The sequence below is a fragment of the Sphaeramia orbicularis genome, chromosome 10 (assembly GCF_902148855.1).
Source record: "Sphaeramia orbicularis chromosome 10, fSphaOr1.1, whole genome shotgun sequence".
Classification (NCBI taxonomy): Eukaryota; Metazoa; Chordata; class Actinopteri; order Kurtiformes; family Apogonidae; genus Sphaeramia; species Sphaeramia orbicularis.
Window position 1 is genome coordinate 51,107,594 of NC_043966.1, and position 21,749 is coordinate 51,129,342.

Below are 21,749 nucleotides of genomic sequence, written 5' to 3' on the forward strand. Positions count from 1 at the left end.
CAGCTAGAACATGAACCTGTTCTTGATCATCTGAAGCAGTAATTAAACACCGAAAAGAGGTTTTTTTTCATGCCCTGGGATGTTGATTCACTCTGCTGATCATTACAAAGGTTATTTGGGGGGGTTTATTTCTATCTTTAAAGAATGGGTTTTTCCTTACATTTGAGTGTATTTATTAACTAAATAAATGCCCCAACATGTCATATGTGCACAGTCCATTGAGCACTTTAAATCTCTTTTAAAGACACACCTGTTTGCACTGGCTTGTAATACAAGTGTGTGACTTACTTTTATTATTGTCTTCTGGTTGTGTTTTTAGATACTATTTATCCTATTATTGTTTATCTGTTCCATCAGTTTTAGTATATCTTATCTTGTATATCTATATATTTTTACTAGTTTTATCATATCTTGTATTTTTACGTGTATCTTTGTACAGCACTTTGGGCACTTTGCATTGTTGTAAATGTGCTACATAAATAAACTTGACCTAAAGCACCATTTACAGACTGGATAATTCACACTAATGCATGTATATTCTTTGTAGTTTCCCAAAAGAGGTGGAGTCTGGACTCCTGGAAGTCATCGCTCCATCACAATATTACTACCCCAACTTCACTGCACTTAGAGAGACCTTTGGAGACTCCAAGGAACGAGTCAAGTACATTCACAAACTCACTATTTGCATTTTTGTTGTTAGTTTTTTAAAGATTCTGTGTGCACCTTGCTTCCTACAGGATTTGGAGGACTTCTTTTAAATTGTTGTGGACGAAAACGCCAAGTGTAATGTAGCTTTACAAAAATGGTCATTTTGCAGTATATTCAGATAAACAGGATATTCACAGCTGTCATTTCTGATTGTGGTTATGATTCTGAGCACACCTCTGCTGCTGCACTGTGGGCTTCATCACAGAAGCTTATGTTGCAGAGGAGAGGGGAGAGCAGTAGAAGGAAGGTGTGGGTTTTCAAGTCTGGTGCTTGTGAAGTCACCAGCTTTAAGTGGAACACACAAAATCATGTCACATAAAGCAGAAACGTAGGCTACACCTTAACTGAACCTGTTGCGGACTAAGAACTAATGCTAATGCTAGGTACTGTGTGTATTAGGATGAGTAAAATGCAGAGACCAAATTTGGGGCTAATAAGTTACCTTTAAATTTAAAAGGTCTAGCCTGCACTCTGTGGCATTAGTGTTGATGCCAAAACATACAGAGGAAATACTTACACTTTACTCTTTGTGTGTTTTGGTTGCACTGTTTTTAGATGGCGAACAAAGCAGAATCTAGACTTCAGCTTCCTCATGCTTTATGCACAGGATAAAGGCACCTATTATGTTCAGGTAAGGTCAAAGGTCAAACAGTCACGGCTGATTTATGTATTTCTAATGCTGTAAATTTATGGATGAATGGATGTTTACATGCTGCACATGGGGCCATCTGTTATCTGAGGTGGGAAACAATGTTCAGATACTTAATGTACTTAAAGGCAAAGTAGGTAATAATTTCCTCTGCTGTTTATTCATCAGTAGAACAGTTCAAACGTGGCTCCTCCTCTTCACCCAGCAAATGAGAAAGAAAGCACTGCAACAAAAATATAAAACATCCTTTCCCAATTCTGTCATAGCAACCACATTGTAAAAATACAAACACAGCAGCATCTTTTTCTTTTTCTATTTTGTACCCCTGGCCATCAGATTGTACAACTCATCACTGAGTGGTGGTGGTGGTAGTGGTGGTGGGGGGTGGGGTGGGGGGGTTCTGTCATCTCTGTCTCAGTCATGATCACATTAGGACTGATCCAATATGATGGAAGAATATCTAAGCATCTTATATAGTTTGACTACACCTACCTGTCATCTATCTATCTATCTATCTATCTATCTATCTATCTATCTATCTATCTATCTATCTATCTATCTATCTATCTATCTATCTATCTATCTATCTATCTATCTATCTATCTATCTATCTATCTATCTATCTATCTATCTATCTTTACAAAATGGAAATGTTCTAGCGGCAGTATCCAACTGATGCCCAAGTTTCCTAGTGCGTGTTAAAGACGGTCTACTAGAGGCTGTTAGAGGTCTGTGTTTATGTGTTTTGATTGCAGTTCTGTCTGACAGACAAAACTGCAGAGAGAGAAGAGAGCTGTATAGGCAGAGTCACTCACTTTTTATACAAATACATACAGGGGTTGGACAAAATAATGGAAACACCTTAAAAAATCAACAAAATATAATTTAATATGGTGTAGGTCCACCTTTTGCGGCAATTACAGCCTCAATTCTCCGAGGTATTGATTCATACAACTTGTGAATTGTTTCCAAAGGAATTTGAAGCCATTCTTCAGTTAGAATACCCTCCAACTCTTTTAGAGACGATGGCGGTGGAAATCGACGTCTTACTTGAATCTCTAAAACTGACCATAAATGCTCAATAATGTTGAGGTCTGGGGACTGTGTCGGCCATACGAGATGCTCAACTTCATTAGAATGTTCCTCATGCCATTCTTTAACAATTCTAGCTGTATGGATTGGGGCATTATCATCTTGAGGTGAAGGTGTTTCCATTATTTTGTCCAACCCCTGTACAAAACAATGCATATAAACTCACTGCTGAGGCCTAGAAATGTCCCAAACACTGAAAAGCATGGAAAATTCAGGCGGACAGCAGGTGAATTCACCACTACACACTGACTGAGGCTCAGCAGTGATGACTGACATGGAATACTATTGTAAGTCTTTACAATGTTTAATAAAGGAAAATATGTACTCACTTCTAGTTTTTGACAACTTTTTTTTTTACTTTATTTTTGAACAAAAATGCTTGTACTCCTTACATTTTCCAAACAGGCTTGTTACTTCATTTTTGATGCATATGAGGGGAATTGTTATTATTTTCTTTTATTATCTTCCCAATATTAAGATTCATTGGACAGTAACAAAGAAATGATAATCTCTTGGTGAATTCATTGATGTATATCAATATATATGACAAATGTGGCAAGATCAGTTTGTGGAAAAAGAAATGTAACAAGGCAAAACCCATTAAAAAAATATAACCAGACAAAAATTGGAGCAGGAGAAAAGGCACCACAATTTTTTGAATTCTATTTCTGGCCTTGAAAGCTGATTAGCTCACAGTAACATCAAATTCTTCATTATTTTCACTGTATTATTTTTTATTTTATTTGAGGTTGGAATGGGTTAATATGCTTTTCTGTTTCACTTTATGTTTGTATTTGCTGCTGTCAACTGTGAAATGTAACCATGGTGGAATTGATAAAGTCTAATCTTTACTGTCATACCAGTACTTTTTTATTTTTACTTGAGTTAAAAAGTTGAATTACAGTCTTTTTGACACAAGTATAGAGACTTTTGCTACCAGTGCTTTGAACTGAAATACACGTCATTTATTATATAAAAAAAACAGATCGCAAAAAGTAGACAGTCATTAATTGATTACATTACAGTAAAAATGAACCGCCAACTTCCTTAAGAGAAGCAGTTGCACCCACTCAACAACCAATGAGTGATGTTAATCAAAGCTTGGAAAGATCAGATCACAGAAAATACCAGCATGTGGCGTTTTGCTCGTAAGTGTTTTGTGATGAATTGTTTTGAAATGTGTGTGTCATTTTATTTTTCAGTTAGAGGATGACGTTATTGCAAAGACAGACTACTACAGTGCCATGAAAACCTATGCCAACCAGGAAGCCTCCAAGCCATGGCTTTTCCTGGAGTTCTCCCAGCTTGGATTCATAGGTGCCACTATTAGTTTGTGGAAAAGACATTTCAACTAATAAACGCTTTCCAACTTAACCCTCATACACTATGGTTAATCTGTGTTTTCTAGGCAAGATGTTTCGAACCAGTGACCTCCTGATGATTGCAGAGTTTTTCCTGATGTTCCATAAAGACAAACCCATCGACTGGTTGTTAGATCATATTCTGTGGGTCAAAGTTTGCAACCCTGAGAAAGATCCAGTAAGTTAGTTTAAAACATTAAAACACAACCTTAAAAAAAAAAAATACAGCTTGACTGCACATATTGCCACTTTACTAAGTCACTGGTGGATTTTTGGATCATAGCAGATAAGATTTATGCACATGAAATGGTATTAGATAAAAGTGTAATCATTTACAGATCAGGATGGAGCAATAAAACATAAGAACAAGGAAGATAAGGTAAAATGTGGAGAGAATGGATGCTATAGAAAATTTAAATCCGATCATTTCTAATTTGCTCTCTAATGTCTCATTCACAAGTATCAACAAATGTTATTCCACCTACACACAGTCACGAAGGGTATAAAAATGAAAGCCCACATGTAAATAAGATACAAACACATACCAGAATGGAGGGGAGAAAAATAAAGACACAGATGAGAATAGAATATGTCCATCAGTGACTAAACATGCCCAGCAGTGTATAACACTTTAACTACTTGTTTTTGTTGAATTGTCATTTCTGGTTGATCAACGACGTTATAAATTGTGTTATTTCTATGTAATGGACTATTTCATTTAGTCCAGTCAACATAGTAACTTTCAAATCAGTCACATCATTTTAATATCAGTATTTCTGATGTTGTAGCCATTTAATTAGTGGGATGATCAAGCACTTGCATTATGTAAGAGATAATGTATCGTGAGTCAGTTTTTATAGGGAAAGAAAACGCATAAAGATTGAATGATGCAGTTTTGATCGTTCTAAAGAAGTTTATGGCTTTCAGCGGGGAGTTCCCCGGTGCTGTGTTGGTTTCTTCTGGTTTCCTCTGTCATCAGAAATATGTATGTTAGGGTAATTCTCTTGTCAGTGTCCTTGACCAAAATATTGGTTAAGGTGCTTTAAGGGCAGCTCGGTGCCTTCAATGACAGCCCCCTAGGATTTGTCAAAATGCAAAAATCTTTTGAGTGCCCTAAAATATAATAAAAAATCTAATTATTTTACAGATTGAAGATGGTCTCCATAGTCTGTGATCAGAACGTAGCCCTTAGCAATGTTCTGTTACTCATAGCAATCAACTCCTCTGTAAAAATAACACTGTAGAATCCCTTCATTGCAGACCTATGTAAATGGAGGCCAAGTCCTGCCTCTTACAGCTCTGACCCAGCAGTGTGTAGTAGTCAGTGGCAAAACATAAATAAACATTTTCCTGTTGGCATATGAAGTTTGCAATTTTCTAACAAAATTCTGTTTTAAATTGACAGTTTATTTTAAAACTGTTAAAGAGCCGCACTATGAACATATGTAATTATAAAGCTTATATGCCCTGAAGTTGTGTAAGTGATCTCCTCATATTCTGCTTAGATGTCTCTGCATCTGTCAACAGGATCAGACTTGTTGTGACTTTTATTACTTTTTCACTCATTCTCAAAGAAGTGAATAGTGATGAGACACAGTTCACTGAGCTGTTTCATACTAAACGTAATGGTATTTGACTATGTTTACAACAAACTACAACAACTTTTTTAACTTTCAAATTAAATATCTAACTGTTGGCATGGTACAAGTGGGATCAAGAAATGATTTGTTGCTTACCCAGCAGAAGGGGCAGGACTTTACCTTCCTATAACTCATAATAATGATGGGCAGACAACTGCATATGTTCTTTTGCATAGTACTATTTTTTAGTTTTGTAGGCTGCACAGGCAATCAACAAGTGACAGTGCTAGTTTTAGACAATATTGGTTTAATTCCACTCACATTTTCATACAGAAAGACTGCAATCAACAGAAGGCTTTACTCAAGAAGAAGTTCAAGCCCTCACTCTTCCAGCATGTAGGCCTCCACTCCTCACTGCCTGGCAAGATGCAGCGTCTGACGGTAACCACACATACATTTCAATGGGTGGTGAAATCTTCTTTGACAACTAGTCCCTTCTGACGGGAAAAACTGTGTGTATTCACCTGACCTTCCTCCACCCCAGGATAAGGACTTTGGGAAGCAGAAACTGTTTGTGGCCCACAGTAACCCCCCTGCAGAGCTAAACAGCAGCCTGAAACATTATCAGCAGCACAGCCTGGAAAGGGCCTATAGAGGAGAAGACTTCTTCTGGGCATTAACACCTGTCAAAGGGGACTACATCCTCTTCAGCTTCCAACAGCCAATCCACATATCCAGGTTGGTCAAAATACATTTGATATAATTTAACAACCAGACCTGATTTCCTGGACTGCCTTCTAAAAGTCAAAATAGCAGGCATTGTGTGACCATACAACATGATTACGCTTAATTACACTTTCATTACATGTGTAAAGGTAGAGGCTCTTTCGTGGAGAAGCTACCACGTTCTATGCTGTGATCAACACCTCATCAAGGAACAATCTGTAGACGTACAGTAGACCACAGGCAGCACACCCTTTCACATTCGTGTCAGTGGCCAAATCCCCTACCCCTCTGTTTTTTACTAAATTTACTAGAATGCTGTCTGGGCTGAGCTAGACATGGTGACCAGTGCAGGGGAAAATAAAACTGTATCAGAATGTCCGTAAATCTAGGAACTGAGTGAGAGTTATTTCCATGTCCTGTGTGACGCTTCAAAACTAATCCAGCTGTGACATCCCTGCATTCTGTTATTAAGAGGTTAATCCATCTTATTTGGCCTCAACTTGCACCTAGTAAGATGTTTACAGACAGTAATGGAGGGAATTAAACTACATGTAGGTCCACTACACAGTTCAACTCCATTTTGCTGTAACTTGCTGGTAGTTAAACTACAAACATATTTTGTGCCCCGTCAAGTAGTTCCAGCACTTTTGGGGTAATTTTTGTAGTCAGACTACTCCATTTTTGAACTACGATTTTGGGCAACAACATAAAATTAAGGGGTTTTTGTAAATTTATTTTCTGTAATACAAATTGTATTTCTCCATTGAACACAGACAGTCTCTTTTTCTTTCATCCTGAATTGCTTTGAAGGCGTGATCATGTCATGACATCACAGCCAATGCTGCCTCTGATTGGCTTGCTCTGGCAGCGCTCAAATGCTTCGCAGATGTGTGATCATTACTAACGTTGTGTGGTCGTCACCACCATGGACAACCCTCCAGCCAGCGCCACCCCCGATAGCGACGTGCCACCCCAACCATGAGCATATTTGGTTTCATATACACCACATGTACATTCTCAATTTAACGCTGAAAATAAAAAGTAGTTGCTAAAACTCCTTTTTTCTAGCCGTGTTTTACAAACTACATTTTTCCAGGGGTAGAAATGTAGTTTGTTTGAACTACTGCCGTGATGAACTACTGTAGTTTTACACGCTACGCTTGCAAAGTAGCTTCCCCAACACTGTTTACAAAGTACTATTTACAAGATGATCTTCCATGTCTGTCGTCATCTTTATTTGCATAGAGAGGTGGAGGTGGATAATTCAAACACTAAAATGCAAAACCAACAGAAGAGGACAGTAAACGGCACTATTCTCATATTCAAACTGTCATTGTGTAAATGTTCATTAACATCAAGATATCCTTGTAAATTCTTGATAATATCAGCTAACTCACTGTAAACTCCACCACATTGGTAACTAACAATATTTCATTAAACACCAAGTGATTTCAGCTACTTTGGAAATATTATCACACGCAGTTGTGTTTGATAACAATAATATCAACTTCCCATACTAATTGGAAGACTAGCTAAAAGATCAAGAATCAACTCACAAATCCATCTTAACACAAGCTGATGTAGTTATGTTATGCTTAGAGGATTGTAATATGGTACTAGTAAACTTTAGAGCTATTTGCTGAGGAAAAAATGTCAATAGTTTGTAGTCAGCAGGCAAATTTGTGTTTATTTAAGATATAAAGTTGAATCCACCAGGTATTTTCAGCTCCTTGCATTTTAACATACATTTGTGGGTGATAAGAGTAAAAATTTGCAGATGTATATGCACACTGATACTAGACTAGCATTAGCTGATCTAATAACCAGGTTGCATATCAACATATAAAATCAAACACCAAATTAATGCTTAAGTTAGCCAATAGTAGCTAACATCCCTGATATTCTAATTAAATAGCAGTAATATTCTTGTCTTGAGTGTAACTTCTTAATCACAGCTACAGTGGAGTGAAAAAGTACAACTGTCATAACAAATTTCCTAGGGGGATAAAAAAAAAAGTCTGTTATCTTATAAGCAGGGAACAAACCACACAGGTAGTTTTTAGACCCCTGCCAACCCATAGGGTGGGAGTATATAGTATTACCAGGAATTACGTCCGTCTGTCCAAGACTTTTGTCCAACCAATTTCTCGAACATAATTCACCCAGATTTGACAGAAAAAGTGCGATCAGATTGTTCAGACTTGGGCAGAATAATGTTTGTCTTGGTTTGACTGAACAACTCAAAAAGGACAAAGATTTAGTTTAGTATAGTTTACAGTTATCTTTCATTTAAAATTCAAAATGAATCCCTGACTAGGCAGTGTATCAGTCAGCAGGAGGGGTGGGGGTATTAGTAAACTCCACCTACTTTTTCACTTATTTGTATGATTTTGTACACTTTGAAGCCAGCATTAAAAGAACTTGCAGTTTTGCTACGTCAGTATTGGCTTCACTTTCAGCCTCGGAGTTATTTTTTAGCCATATTCCAATCAGCAGCTGCACACCAAAAGCCAACAGTGACAAGTTATAAAAGAAAAATGTTGTAATCTAACAATATTTGTGATAAGTTCACGTTATAATTCTGACAGCACAATAAGAGAAAGTCCTCAGCCCATTTTTGTGTGTGTCTATGCTGAACCCACCCACTGATCATACACACCTTCTAAAGTTAGTCATGGTTTAATGTAGAGACACAAAAGGGCGTTGATGTTTGTGGAGTATTGTGCATACTGCACAAACTTGTGGTGCTGCTGACCTTTATGGGGTTTGTTCACATGTCTGTATTCTCTCACTGTCATTCACAGCTGAGTCCCTCCTCTTTAGTGCAACAGTCAACATTAATTACCCTGTGAACATATTTGACTTTTCAGAATTTTTAATTTTTTTTCAGAAAGACAGATATGTTGTTCATATTCTTTAAACATAATTACATGTATATGTTTGCATGATAACACTACATTTTACGCCCTAGAGTTTTCAGTGTTGTTTAACATGCGTCTGTCCTCTTTACTGTCAGGTACCGCTTTCACAGTGGAAATATTGAGACCAGTGCAGATAAATTCTACAACACCACAGTGGAAGTGCTCCCCAGCAGTGTGAGTAACCTGTGTGTTTTGTGTGTGTGTGTGTGTGTGTGTATGTGTGTTCGGTTCCATTACGGCCCTCAAGCAGGTCTTGGTTTTCATCTCAGGTGTTGATGCATCAGGAAAGAGCAGCAGAGACACAGGAAACACCCACCACAACACGCTATCTGCTGCCGCTCCATTGCCTCATTCAGCCTCTGTTTGTGTGTCAACTGACACTTGTGTCACACTTAAGGGGAAAAGTGGTCATGCCGGAGCTGACCTTTGAGTAAAGTTAGACGCACATAGAACGTCAGTGTGGAAGATAAGAGGGAAACCACATTACACTAGATGAGTCTAGTGCAGGGGCTTCACATTGCAGGTGAAACCCCAACAGTTGAAGATGTAGACACATTCAGACTTGGAGCTAAACTTTGCTTACTTTATGAAATTTATGATTCATGTCAAGTATTAACATACTCTGTTTTCTGAGTTTAAACTCCTTTAAACTAATGTTATGTATTGAGAAACACAGCACTTTTCTAGTGCATGGTACATTTCAGTATGTGTTTGTGTTAAGAGCCAATTATTTGTTGATATTTGTTGACTCCCATCTCTGAACTAAAAGTATCTTAGACTGGATGCTGTTGCCTCTGTGGAGGAGTGAAAGACAGGGTCTGAGATTGCAAAAAGCGTCACCTTTTAGACCTTTGCAGATAGTTCCGCTCAAGTCCTCTCTTCTTTTGTGGTTAATGGTTGATGTCAGCCAACCCTATTTTTAAGCTACAGTAGCTATTGTTAATACTATTGTTACTAATATTATTATTAAATTAATAATATTAATTAATTAATTCATAATAATTAATAACCAATAATATGATTATTATTATTATTATTATTAATAATAATAATAATAATAATAATAATAATAATAATATGATTAATAATATTATTGTTATTATTGTTACTAATACCACAGTAGAAAATCAGAGGAGAGTCACCGAGGCTTTGAACGAGAATAAAGCGCCACCTTTACATAGAAATCAGCATACAGACTTGGTGTGAGCCAGCTGTTGGTAGTACTTAGCTAACTCCATGTAAAAGCTAGCAATAGTCGCTCTTGTGAATAAGATACCAATCTGTACACTGATGTAACATTATATAAACAGTTCGTCATTGGGCTTTACATCAGTATCAGCTTTATTCTTCGTAGCTTTTCAGCAATGACATTGTGACATTTTCTCACACCAGCCAGTGAGTAACTATAGTACAAACTGTGAATGAAAATGGAAGGATTTTCGAATGCCATGAGCCCATGTTTTACCTATTCACAATAGAGCTGATGTGTAAACTATCCATTCCATAGACACTAATGCATCTTCATACCATCAGAAATGCAGGTTTTGAATGAAATTCTAAAATAACTTGATGGTCCCTTTCTACTTTAGTACAGAGGGCTTAACATCCATGGTTTCCAAAAGGAAAGGTTTGAAGTTTATTTTTATCAAAGGGACAGTGCATATCAATAAATACAATATGTGTCAATATGCAAGATTATAGCTAAGACTGATTTCCATCTTTAGTCCCTACATAAAACAACATAGTTCATGTAGAACAGTATAATCCATGTACTCATTCAACAGAAAAGCTAAACATATTTTACATTTATGCTACATTGTACACAACATGCATTCATACACACACAATTTCAGAGTGCCAGATTACTTTATATGAGATTGTGGAGGCAGGTTTGATTTTCCAATAACCATGATTTTAGATGTTTAGTGAATAAGATGAGGGTAGGCAGGATAATGGTTGGTCATGTGTTCCAAGTTTGAGAGGTATGGTGTGAAAAAACAGCCTGTCCAAAGGCACTTGTAGATGGAATTGTAGACTACTTCGGAGTCGACGTCACGGTCCATGTCACCGTAGTTGTACATACAATCTGGTGACAGAAAAACATTGCCTATCAACGGAGGTGAACTGAGAGATTCAAGAGATAGAGAAAAAAGAGGAGGAAAACTCTATTGTTGCGCTGTAGGTTATCAGAATAGAAATGCTAAAAAAAACAACAACCTTCACTTTTACCGAATACTGTCGTTGAAGACACCCTTTGACGCAAACCGTAGATGCTTATGGTTGAAGCCATTAAACTGACGAACTGGATTAATGAAATCATCCAGAATTCTGGGCTCTGCAGTGCCAATTTCATATCAGTATGTGCAATAAACAACATGTACCCAGCCATGCAAGTGCAGTTGGCTGTCAGTACATAGTTGGTCGACTTGTCGATGATCGCCCACGTCTTGTAAAACTGCGCTTTATGTCCACGTCGGTCCTCAACACACGAAAACCATCAGACAAATCTCGGTATTCAATATCTTGGACATGACCATAAAGTACAAAGTTTGTTACATGTTATAACATGTTATGTATCTTTTGTGCTCTCAAACTGAAGGGTCAAACAGGATGTTCACTAATAAAAAGTGACACGGGCTGCGTATGGGATTTTTCTCCTGTGAATTGTGAGTTACTACGGTATTCCTACCCTTAATAGGTCCAGTCCAACAAAGTTATAGGTATCGAGGGATTTGTATGCCTTGAGCTTTTCTTTTGTGTAAACTCTGGGTTTTTCAACGAGATATAAAAAGATGTCTGTCCACTGTAGCTTGGACCATTTGGTCGGTTCTGTGACCCACTGAGCCGACAGTGAGTATAGATCAGGAAACCTCACCCCACTGCTAATGGTCAACTTATCTTTGTAAGACACCTTGTCTCGTTGACAGACCATTAAAATAATTGGAGAAGGCCTCGGTTACTGTTACTCTGTTTCTCTCCTGGTTTTCGCGCTCCTGACACCGACTTCCATGTACTGTTGATACCACATCTGTCACTTCCTGCCACCAGTCAGGCCCTGCCCACAAATTATGTCATCACTGATTACCAATAATTGAAATGGTCTATACAGTCAGCTTGGGAACTAGCCCTGGTCGATCTGTTTTGGGCTATTTGTACAAATTACTGTCACGGGGGTGGAGCTAATCCATGAAGGATTGTGAAGACCAGGTTACAATCTGCATATTTTATCACATTTTCCCAGCTCAATAAGTGATGTTTTTTTTACAATACTACGGTGATGATGAGTCTTTTTTTTTTTTGTTTAAAATTTTCAGAACTTGTTTGTATGCTGCTTCTATGGATTTTAAAGTGGTTTTGATGCCAGTGCCCAGCTTGTTATGCAGTCAGTCATGTGTGAAACGATCCGATCATTGTGTTAAATTACAGCTTGGCTGTTTCAGGTGTTAAGGTATTTCTGATGTGTCTGAAATTGGATAAAGAAAATCTAATTTTGTTTACATTTTTTCTTTTTTTACTTGTTTGAAGTAGGGTTTAGAATCGATGAACACACCTAAGTATTTGACCTCGTCTACTACCTCCAGTTTTGTTCCTTGCACCATCACATACAGGATCAACAACATCTACACTTGTTGTTTTTGAAAAGAACGGTCTTTGACATGTTAAGGACCTTAGCAACCAGTCCAACATATTATTCATTGCATACAACAGCTCATGAGCAACTTGCAATTTGTTTTTTGCATGGACATATGCAGTATAACAGCATCATCAGCATACAGTGGACATTGTACATTGGCTGGACAGATATCTGGCAGGTCATTAATGTACACACTAAATAATAACGGTCCCAAGATTGAACCTTGAGGTTCAATTCATTTCAATTCACTTCATCTGGTAGTGTTTATTTAATGCAACACAGTACATTACAACTCGGTTTCTCTGCCATTTTCCACACTTTCACTGGTTTATTTTTCCACTTATGACCCAGATTGACCTGGTGACCTCTGCTCATGTCGTCACGGTTCACCTAGAAAAAACAAGTTTTACATGTTTCCCGTACCGAACCAAATTTTCGGTTCCCAAATGCTCTGATTTTCAGTGTGAACACGTCGTCCGGTTCGAGATTAGGTGCGGGAACCGACATGATTTGTTAATTAATGATTGTGTGTAATGGCTGTGATGTAACGTGTTTGGCCAGTGGTGAAAAGTGTGAAGGTATGTTGTTATCTATACTCGGCCTCACATGATAAGAGTCAAGGCTGAAAAGTGGCTATAAAAAACACTGCTAGTAAAGTTTTATTTTATTTTTTTTATAGTATGTCATAATATGTCATGATCAGCTGTGTTTTAGGGGACAGATCATCTGTACATTCTGTATGTACATTTTGAATATTCAGTACATTATGTTAAAAAAATAATCTGTCTCTGATATCTATCAGACTAAAGTAGGAGGATTTTTGTGTTTCAGTCCCTCTGGAACAGACAGTGGGGCATACCATTATTCCCTATAATTCAACATGCTAACAGCAGGTGGATGATGCTGACTGTGACAGAATCACAGGTTGAAGACACTGTTTGTCATAGAATCATTTTTTGAAATAATTTAAGGAATGAAGAAGGTTTTCAGAGTACTTTCATCCATGTGATTTGGCTTTTTATAATAGTTTTACCACGAACGAACCACGAGTTTTACCTTGGTGTTTTATTGACAGCTAGGACAGATTTGGTTGGATTTCTTCTCCCTTGATAACCAGCGTAGTGGACCCCTAGTGAAAGAACCCTATCAATTTCAGCTTCTCTATAAGTATTATAAGTCATCCACATGGGGGCGCTTTAATTGAAAATCAGTTTTTTGGGCATAAATCAAGCAATACTAGGCTGATTAAGATAAAAGTTGGTTCATATTCATCGTCTTCCAAATGTCCATTTTCTCGCTAACATCCAGACTTCATATGGTGTCATTTTCATTCACTAGGTGGAGTTTTTTGGGTCAAAAATGGTTCTCTGACCATTATTCTGCCACTATCAGGTCCATGTAGCTCAAATTGAGTTCATATCGATTGTCTAACAGTTCTCTTTCTTCATGCCCCTACCTGGAGTTTACATGATGTCATATTCTGACAGCAGGTGGTGTATTTTTTCCAAATGGTTGGGGGAGCTTCTGTTGAATAATCCGTTTTTGTGGACATTATTAAGGAAATACTAGGCCAATCAAGCTCAAACTTAGTTCATATTGATCATCCAGCAAATATCTAATATCCTTTCTGACATTATTCAGGCCGGATATCCTTCGTGTTTAGGTGACCCCTAGGGGAAGAACCCTATTGATTTGGGATGTTCCATGAATATTATCACTTGTCCAAATGAGGGCGCTTCTGTTGAAAAATCTGTTTTTTACACATTATAACAGAGATGTAGTAGGCCAATCAAGCTCAAATTAGTTTTTTTTTGATCGTACAAATTAAGTTATCTTTTGTCCATTGTGTCGTTTATTTGCTTTATTATATAGCAGAAGATTGGGGGGATTTCAGGGAACCCCCGAGAGCATAAGCCTTATTAAATTGACAGAGTTCATAGCTCAGAGGGATTTGGAGAATGATGAAGATGCTTGTTAATTATTCATGTTCTTTGGTGATATTACTTAATATAATCTATAATATCCTGTCTGCAAGCACAAATAGTTGGAAAATTCAATATGACTACACCAATACTTCCAACAGGTTGTCATTTAGTTTCAACACAGTTCATATCAGACGTGCTCTTCTAGCTCAGCTTAGATAGTTCCCATGGTGAAAGGCTTATCTCTCTGCAGGTGATCTTGAACCTTTGGTATTTTTCTCACATTAGTGCCAGTGTTTTTTCCTGACAAGAATATGTTTGGCTTGTTACAAGTCAGAACAGACAAGAGGCATATAGGGAATACTAAACATTCCTGAAACCAGTAATCATGAACTGGCCTCGCTAAAGGCCTCAAGACACCTGGGATATGACAAATAAATGACAGCAAGTCAAAAATAATACGTTAACAATCTGGAGATTTTGTACCAAACTAACTATGCTCCAGCCTTCTGTTCCTTAGATACTCTATATGTAGAGGTGTAGTGGTCCCTGGAGAAGTGGCTCTCAATTTTTCCCCCTTTTTTTTTTAAGTAGTCCAGAAAAACACCCTGTTTTAGAAACAGTGACATGTAAGACTACTCTATTTAGTTTACCCAAAAATCCGTCAGTAGTATTTGTTCACTATTATAAAACTATCATCACTTGATCAGGAGCAGTTTGTAGGTTTTCCTGGACACACAAGCAGCTGCGTGAATGGAAATGGATTCAACATGAGGCAAACAGTTAGCCTTTCATAACATTAGCCTTTCATAACGTTAGCCTATTCACTCAGTTTAACTATTGGCGATAAAATCTCTTCTCCTCTAAATGTGCAGTCATATGTCCAGTAGTTTAAAACAGTGACCCATTCTGAAACCACCTTAAACCACCTTACCTCAGAATGATGGATTCCATGAAAGTAGGTTCTCTCGATATGTGTTAGTCACTTGAAATACATTTATTCTGCCTTTGTCATTCGCATTTCCAGTAATCGCGCATCTTTCAACGAGACGTGCAGTGACCTGTCAATCAACTGGGGTGGCACTGGCACCTCAAGTGTCCAATCAGGTTCCAGAGGTGGACAGCGCTAGTTAGCAATGTTTTCCTTGGAATGACCTGCCCTACTCTGCCTCTGATTGGCTAATCAGTCTTCATGCCTAAAGTTAACCAATCTAATCAGTGAAGGCATTGAGTACTAGCCAATGAGAGGCAGAGTAGGGCGGATTCAAGGTTTCACCATTTGAGGGGAAAAAATGGGCAATTTGGCTCAGATACTACTGAATGGTAGTGGTGTGTGATACTGCATATTTTGGTATTGATCCAATACCACATAAATACAGAGCCGGTATCACCGATATCAATACCAATACTGATACTTTTTAATTATTAAGGTGGATGCATCAATTGCTAAATCTCAATGAATTTTCATGACCTTTAAGTGTTTGTGATCTTTCCTTTTTTTTTTTTTTTTTAAACAGTTAAAAGTCAGGACAGAATTAGGGCAAAGTTTATAGGTAAATAGAAAATAGTTTATTATCAAAATATGTTTTTTTCAGAAACAATACAACAGTAACAAAACAATTTTTCCCTATATTTTGTCATGTCCGGAATTTTTTTCTTAAATTAACAAAGTGCACAAAATGATCACCGGAAAACAAATTAAAACAAATAATTTTTTCAGGTAGTGTTCAAAAACTGCAATACAAAGATTAAATAAAAATTATCTGTACCTTATAGCCTATTTACAAATTATTCATCTTGCCGTTGTCTCATTTTTGGTCTAAAATTGAACTACATGGCGCTGCTCTTCCATGCCACTCTTCTGCTCCGTGTCTCAGTCTGTGTGTGCGTTGTGCGTGTGCTGGTGAGCAGGCACACCTGAACCGGTGGCTCGCTTGTTTGCTTTGTGCTGCTGAGTCACATGACGACACAACATTGAAACACAAGAGGGGGGAGGAGAAGCAAAGTGTGCCAGCTCCGCACTAAGACAGAAGCGGCGAGTCCAGTGACCTGGCTGTCACCTCTTTGAGGAAACTGCAGCAATGTGTACAAGAAAAAAATTAAAACTAAAGTATTGATCTCACCACGCTAGTATCTAGGGCTGCTCGATTATAGAAAAAAAAATAATCACGATTATTTTAGCAATAATTGAAATCACGATTATTAAAAACGATTATTTGTTAACCTTAAAGTTGTTTATCTTTTTCCTGCAAAACAATGTAAAATATACTCTTTAAACATAAATAAAGCTTTTAACCACTAAAACAAAGTCTGTTCACTTTTGTACGAAACAAGAAAATCTTTGAATGCAAATAAGTGTACTGTAAATTCAAGTCTGTTTCCTTTTGTAAATAAATAGTGCACTGGAATTAAACTGCTCTAGACCTGCCATAGAACTGGAGCAATAAAAAAAAAAAACCACGTAAAGTGCAAATTATAAATTCAAGTATGTTCAGTGTAGTATGAAACAGTAAATTCAGTGGCGTGCCGTGAGGTTTCAGTTCAGGCCTTCTGTATACATCAGCCATCTATAGAATACACGTTAGGGTTATACGGGTTAGGTTAATACGGGAGTTGCAGCGTAAAGAGATTCGGAGACTGAAGGTTGCATTGCGGACGAAGTTGTAGACGGAGTTGTTTTTATGAGTTTCAGTTTGATGCGTTTCAGTTCAACTTTAGATGGTTACAAAGGTTTGTTGTGTTACCGGTCGGTGCGGACACAACTACCAAACACTTTTTGCACGTGATGTGTTTTTGCTCTTCGTCTTCTTCATCAAACCCAAAGTGATTCCATACAATTGAATTTGACTTGCCTTTTTTGTTTACCAAGCACTTCTGCTGGGATTCTCTTGCCGTTTTTCCAGACCGCTGGTACAACTGTCCTCTTGGGGTGGACCTGCCGGCTAGCAGCAGCAGTAGCTTAGAGGGGGGCGGGGCTGAGCAGCTCATGGGAGCTTGCGTGCGCGTGAATTAAAACAACTCAAAATTAATAATCGTTTTTTCTCGATTACATAATTTTTGTAATCGTTCCATGTAATAATCGAAATCGTAATTGAATTTTGATTAATTGCACAGCCCTACTAGTATCAATCTGATACCGATATCAACTTGGTATCGATACTATCGAGATTTGGATCGATCCGCCCTCCACTACTGAATGGTGCACACCAGGGGGATTTAGAAGTGGGTATATGCAATGCTGACTTAAAAATACGTAGGTGTACGTTTTATACCGCCCTATACCCTGGACTACACCACTGCCTATTTGCGGTATCCAGGTACAGACACAGTGAAAACTGTACTTGATACAGATGATGTTATTATCAGGGTTATAGTCTGGTTGTTCAGTGCTGCTGCTTGGTATGTCATCCTTCAGTTCTTTTTCTTTACCACCTTTGTGTCCATTTTTGCATAAAAAAGGTTACAAACACAAATAATTTACAGATACACAATCTTATTGATTCATTCCTTTCTTTTCAGAAAAATCAACATTCTGCAAAATAAAACCCCCATCTTTTCACTGTGTAATAACCTTTCTGTGTGAATACTGTGTAAAAACAAGAACAGTGTGAAAATATGTTGATGTGCAGACATGTGGCATTTCCTTTCCACCCTGGACTTGGAAAGAATCATTCATGCACTCATATTGTTTTAGAATGAACTCTGCCTTTACATCTTCCAGATGACCATTGGATGGTTACAATTAGTGCCAAATGCTGCTGCTCACTTATAATCTAGCAGTAAGAAAAATGACATTATCACCCCTATTCTACCTGTCCAAGATGAAGTTCTAATTCTGTCCGCAAATCCCTCCATGGTCTTGTCCCTTGTACCATAACATCCCTCAGATCCTCCGCTGTGGCTTGTTGACTGGGCCCTGGATCTGGAACGTTCCATCACAATCTGAGTCTGCTGATGTTTTAAAATGACCCTAAAAACCTACTTTTACTCTCAATACTATAATTGTCTTTAACCCATAAAGACCCAAACATCCATCACCGACCAAAGGCATCTACTGATCTAACATGTTTAATACCTGTTGATCCACTAATCCTGTCAATACATGGAAATAATTGGTGTAAAATGCACTTTGTCGTCTTTTCATGGTCATCAGATATGACCCATTTAAATGTTCAGAGGATCCGTAGTAACCATGGAAACACCGTCATCTTCTTTTCACCAATTTCACCAGTAAAACTCATGGAGTTGGATCAATGACAGTGGATGAAGAGGCTTGGTTTATGTTTAGTTAATGATATATTTTACTGAAAATATTAGTTTTTCTGCAGTTTCCTCTCTTTTTGATATGATAACCCACAACTTTAATCTGAGCTTTAATGAACATCTACATGATCAGTGAATTAAATACAGGAAACTACCTGATTTAAGATGATAAAATGCAAAAGACCGTACTTTCCAGACTATAAGCCGCTACTTTTTTGTCACGCTTTGAACCCTGCGGCTTATACAACGATGTGGCTTGAGTATAGATTTTTATGGGCTAATGGCCTCCAGGGGGCGCTGTAGCAGGAAGCACAAAAGCGAGACAGACAGGTGGAAGAGGTGATGTGAAGAGGAGAAGTTTTAAGCTTAACTTAACAATCATTTTGCGTGTCATGCACAAACCCTCATGATGGAAAACACACAAAGAAATGCATATGATGAAGCTTTGAAGTTCAGACCAATCAATGTGTCTGTAAAGAAGGAAATAGAGCTGCAGCACAGAAGTGACAATGAGAGACAACAGAAGAGAGACTGAGAAGGTGTGAGACAGAGCCTATCTGAGGATGTTCAACTCTGACACTGAAGAAGACGACTACAGTGGTTTCAGTGAGCAGAAGGAAGATGAAGAGAGAGATCAATGATGTTTCTGGGTTTTTGAACCAGCCTGTTCCTGCCGTTTTACTGCCGTGTTACAGGCACTGTTTGGAAAAAAGCAGTGAAGGGATGGAAATAAATATTTAAATAATCTGTCTGTTTACCATCTTTCTGTGTAAATATCTCATGTTACAATGTGGACACCTGCGGCTTATAGTCAGGTGCAGCCTAAATATGTACAAATATTTTTTTCTTTTAAAATTTGGTGGGTGTGGCTTATATTCAGGTGTGCTCTATAGTCCAGAAAATACAGTACAGAAGATAATATATTAAATGGTGATTAATCACTTAACAAAGGTTAAATATAGAGAAAAATTCACCTGGGATCTGACACAAAAGTAGCCCTGGGTCTTTATGGGTTAATATGTTTTTAGGTTATGTTCAACATGTTTTATATTTGTCTATTTTTCACGCCATCTGTCATGCTCTTGTATGGCATATATGTATGTGTCTAATTGAAATAAATGAATCAGCTGCACAAATGCTCCTGGTGTTTAATATCCTCAGGATTGCTTTTGACTGCAGATTATAAAAGCAGTGATTGCCAGATACCTTCAGTGTTACTAATGCTTTGGATTTGCAGTGTTTCTGAGTTACGTTCAAAGGCGTTTTGTGTGATGGAATAAAGCCTAGACCTGTTGGCTGTAGTCCCCTCAGCTACTGAATCTGAACTAAGTCCTGTAGATGGAGATTTGATCCTAGTGTGAATGTAAATAATAATGCTTTCTGTAACATCATAAGACATTGGAAAGCTCTCTAGTGTTTCATCTCCTAATGGTGGTGACACATGGACGTCCTAAAATGTTCAATCTGAAAAGGACAAGCTGTCACACAAGGCTGTGCGATGAGACAGTTACCCTTATACTTTATATCTAAACAATTACATTTATCATGAAAGTTCTTTTTATTTTCAGGGTTTATTTTGTTTACAAAGTTGGCTAATTCACTTACAAACTGCTTCTTACACTGTGACTGCACAGATTTTATTTATTTATTATACAATCATGTGGTGTACACTGACGTTCACAGCATAACTGAAAACAAAGTAAATGATATCAACAAAATAACCAATAATCATTAAATCCAAGACAGGTGGTCTTGTCTTTGTGCTTTTGCATCTTTTTATAGTCATTTGTTGTTTGTGTTGTTCAGCCACATTGTGTGAGTTTCATCTCATTACATCTTTTATGACATCTTCATCTTGTTTATTTTACAGCATTTTATCTTGTGTTTGTTATAAACTTTTCATCTTATTTTGTGTTGTACGTGTTCCTCTTAGTGTCTTTTACAGCGTTTTCATAGAATTGAATCTTTTATGTTCGTCTCATTGCGTCCTTTATACAATATCCTACTGTTTAATCTCACAGCCTTTTCCTCTCTTTGCATCTTTTAGATTATTGTCATTGTCTATTATTGTCATTTCATGTCATTTACATTTTTGTCTTGTTGCATCTTTTATCATTTATTCATCTCATTGCGTCTGTAATAGCATTTTTGTCTTTCTTATACCTTTGTCTTTGTCTTACTGCAGCTTTTACAATGTCTCCAACATTGCTGGATGTTTCCAATAAGATGAGGATGTTGTAAAATTTGCAACAATTTCCAAGAATTCCAAACAAAGAATGGTCTGGTTCAGTCAGGACTAATAATTAGCCTTGAACCTGGATAGAAATTATTTTTAGTTATTTATTTAAATCCCCATTAGCTGATGCAGGACATCAGCTATTCTTCGTGGGGTCCTCCCATGACAAACAGACATAACAGTATCCATTTACAAGCTCAGAAACAACGTAATCCATACTGATATTACCTGCTTAAGTACGCTTAACAGTCAAATAAAATAGCATCAACAATAATAATAATGCAAGATAAAATGTAAAAATAATAGTAGTAATAATATAAAATAAGTAAACATAATTATAGGTGTATGTCTGTGTGTGCGCGTGCACGCATGTTTGATAGTATCATATGTGTATGTCTACATGTACAGAATTGTTTGATTTGGCATTGATGAAAATCATTTTTGATATGGACAATGACTAATGAAAATGTGGGTCATGTTCTACAGCTCTGCTATCATGTGCATGTTGTTAACCCACAACTGTTCATTGTGATTTGTTTTCCACAGGAGTTGACACAAGACAAACTAGTTTCTGGTTCATCTTCTCCATTTAAAGTGTCCAGTGATGGCTTCATCATTATAGGTAAACACTAGAGATTAAATATAATCTGTGTGGCA

At 37.4% G+C, this 21,749-nt stretch overlaps 1 protein-coding gene across 1 annotated transcript in view; it reads left to right on the forward strand.

Moving 5' to 3' along the window:
- The window catches only part of LOC115427690 (alpha-1,3-mannosyl-glycoprotein 4-beta-N-acetylglucosaminyltransferase B-like), a 45,504-nt gene that overhangs the window by 21,790 nt on the left and 1,965 nt on the right, over positions 1-21,749 (forward strand). Inside the window, exons 6-13 of the mRNA XM_030146349.1 lie at positions 548-661; positions 1,264-1,339; positions 3,652-3,766; positions 3,858-3,988; positions 5,724-5,831; positions 5,935-6,128; positions 9,133-9,211; positions 21,639-21,714. Of these exons, the coding sequence (XP_030002209.1) occupies positions 548-661; positions 1,264-1,339; positions 3,652-3,766; positions 3,858-3,988; positions 5,724-5,831; positions 5,935-6,128; positions 9,133-9,211; positions 21,639-21,714 (893 nt within the window). The remainder of the gene's footprint in view (positions 1-547; positions 662-1,263; positions 1,340-3,651; positions 3,767-3,857; positions 3,989-5,723; positions 5,832-5,934; positions 6,129-9,132; positions 9,212-21,638; positions 21,715-21,749) is intronic.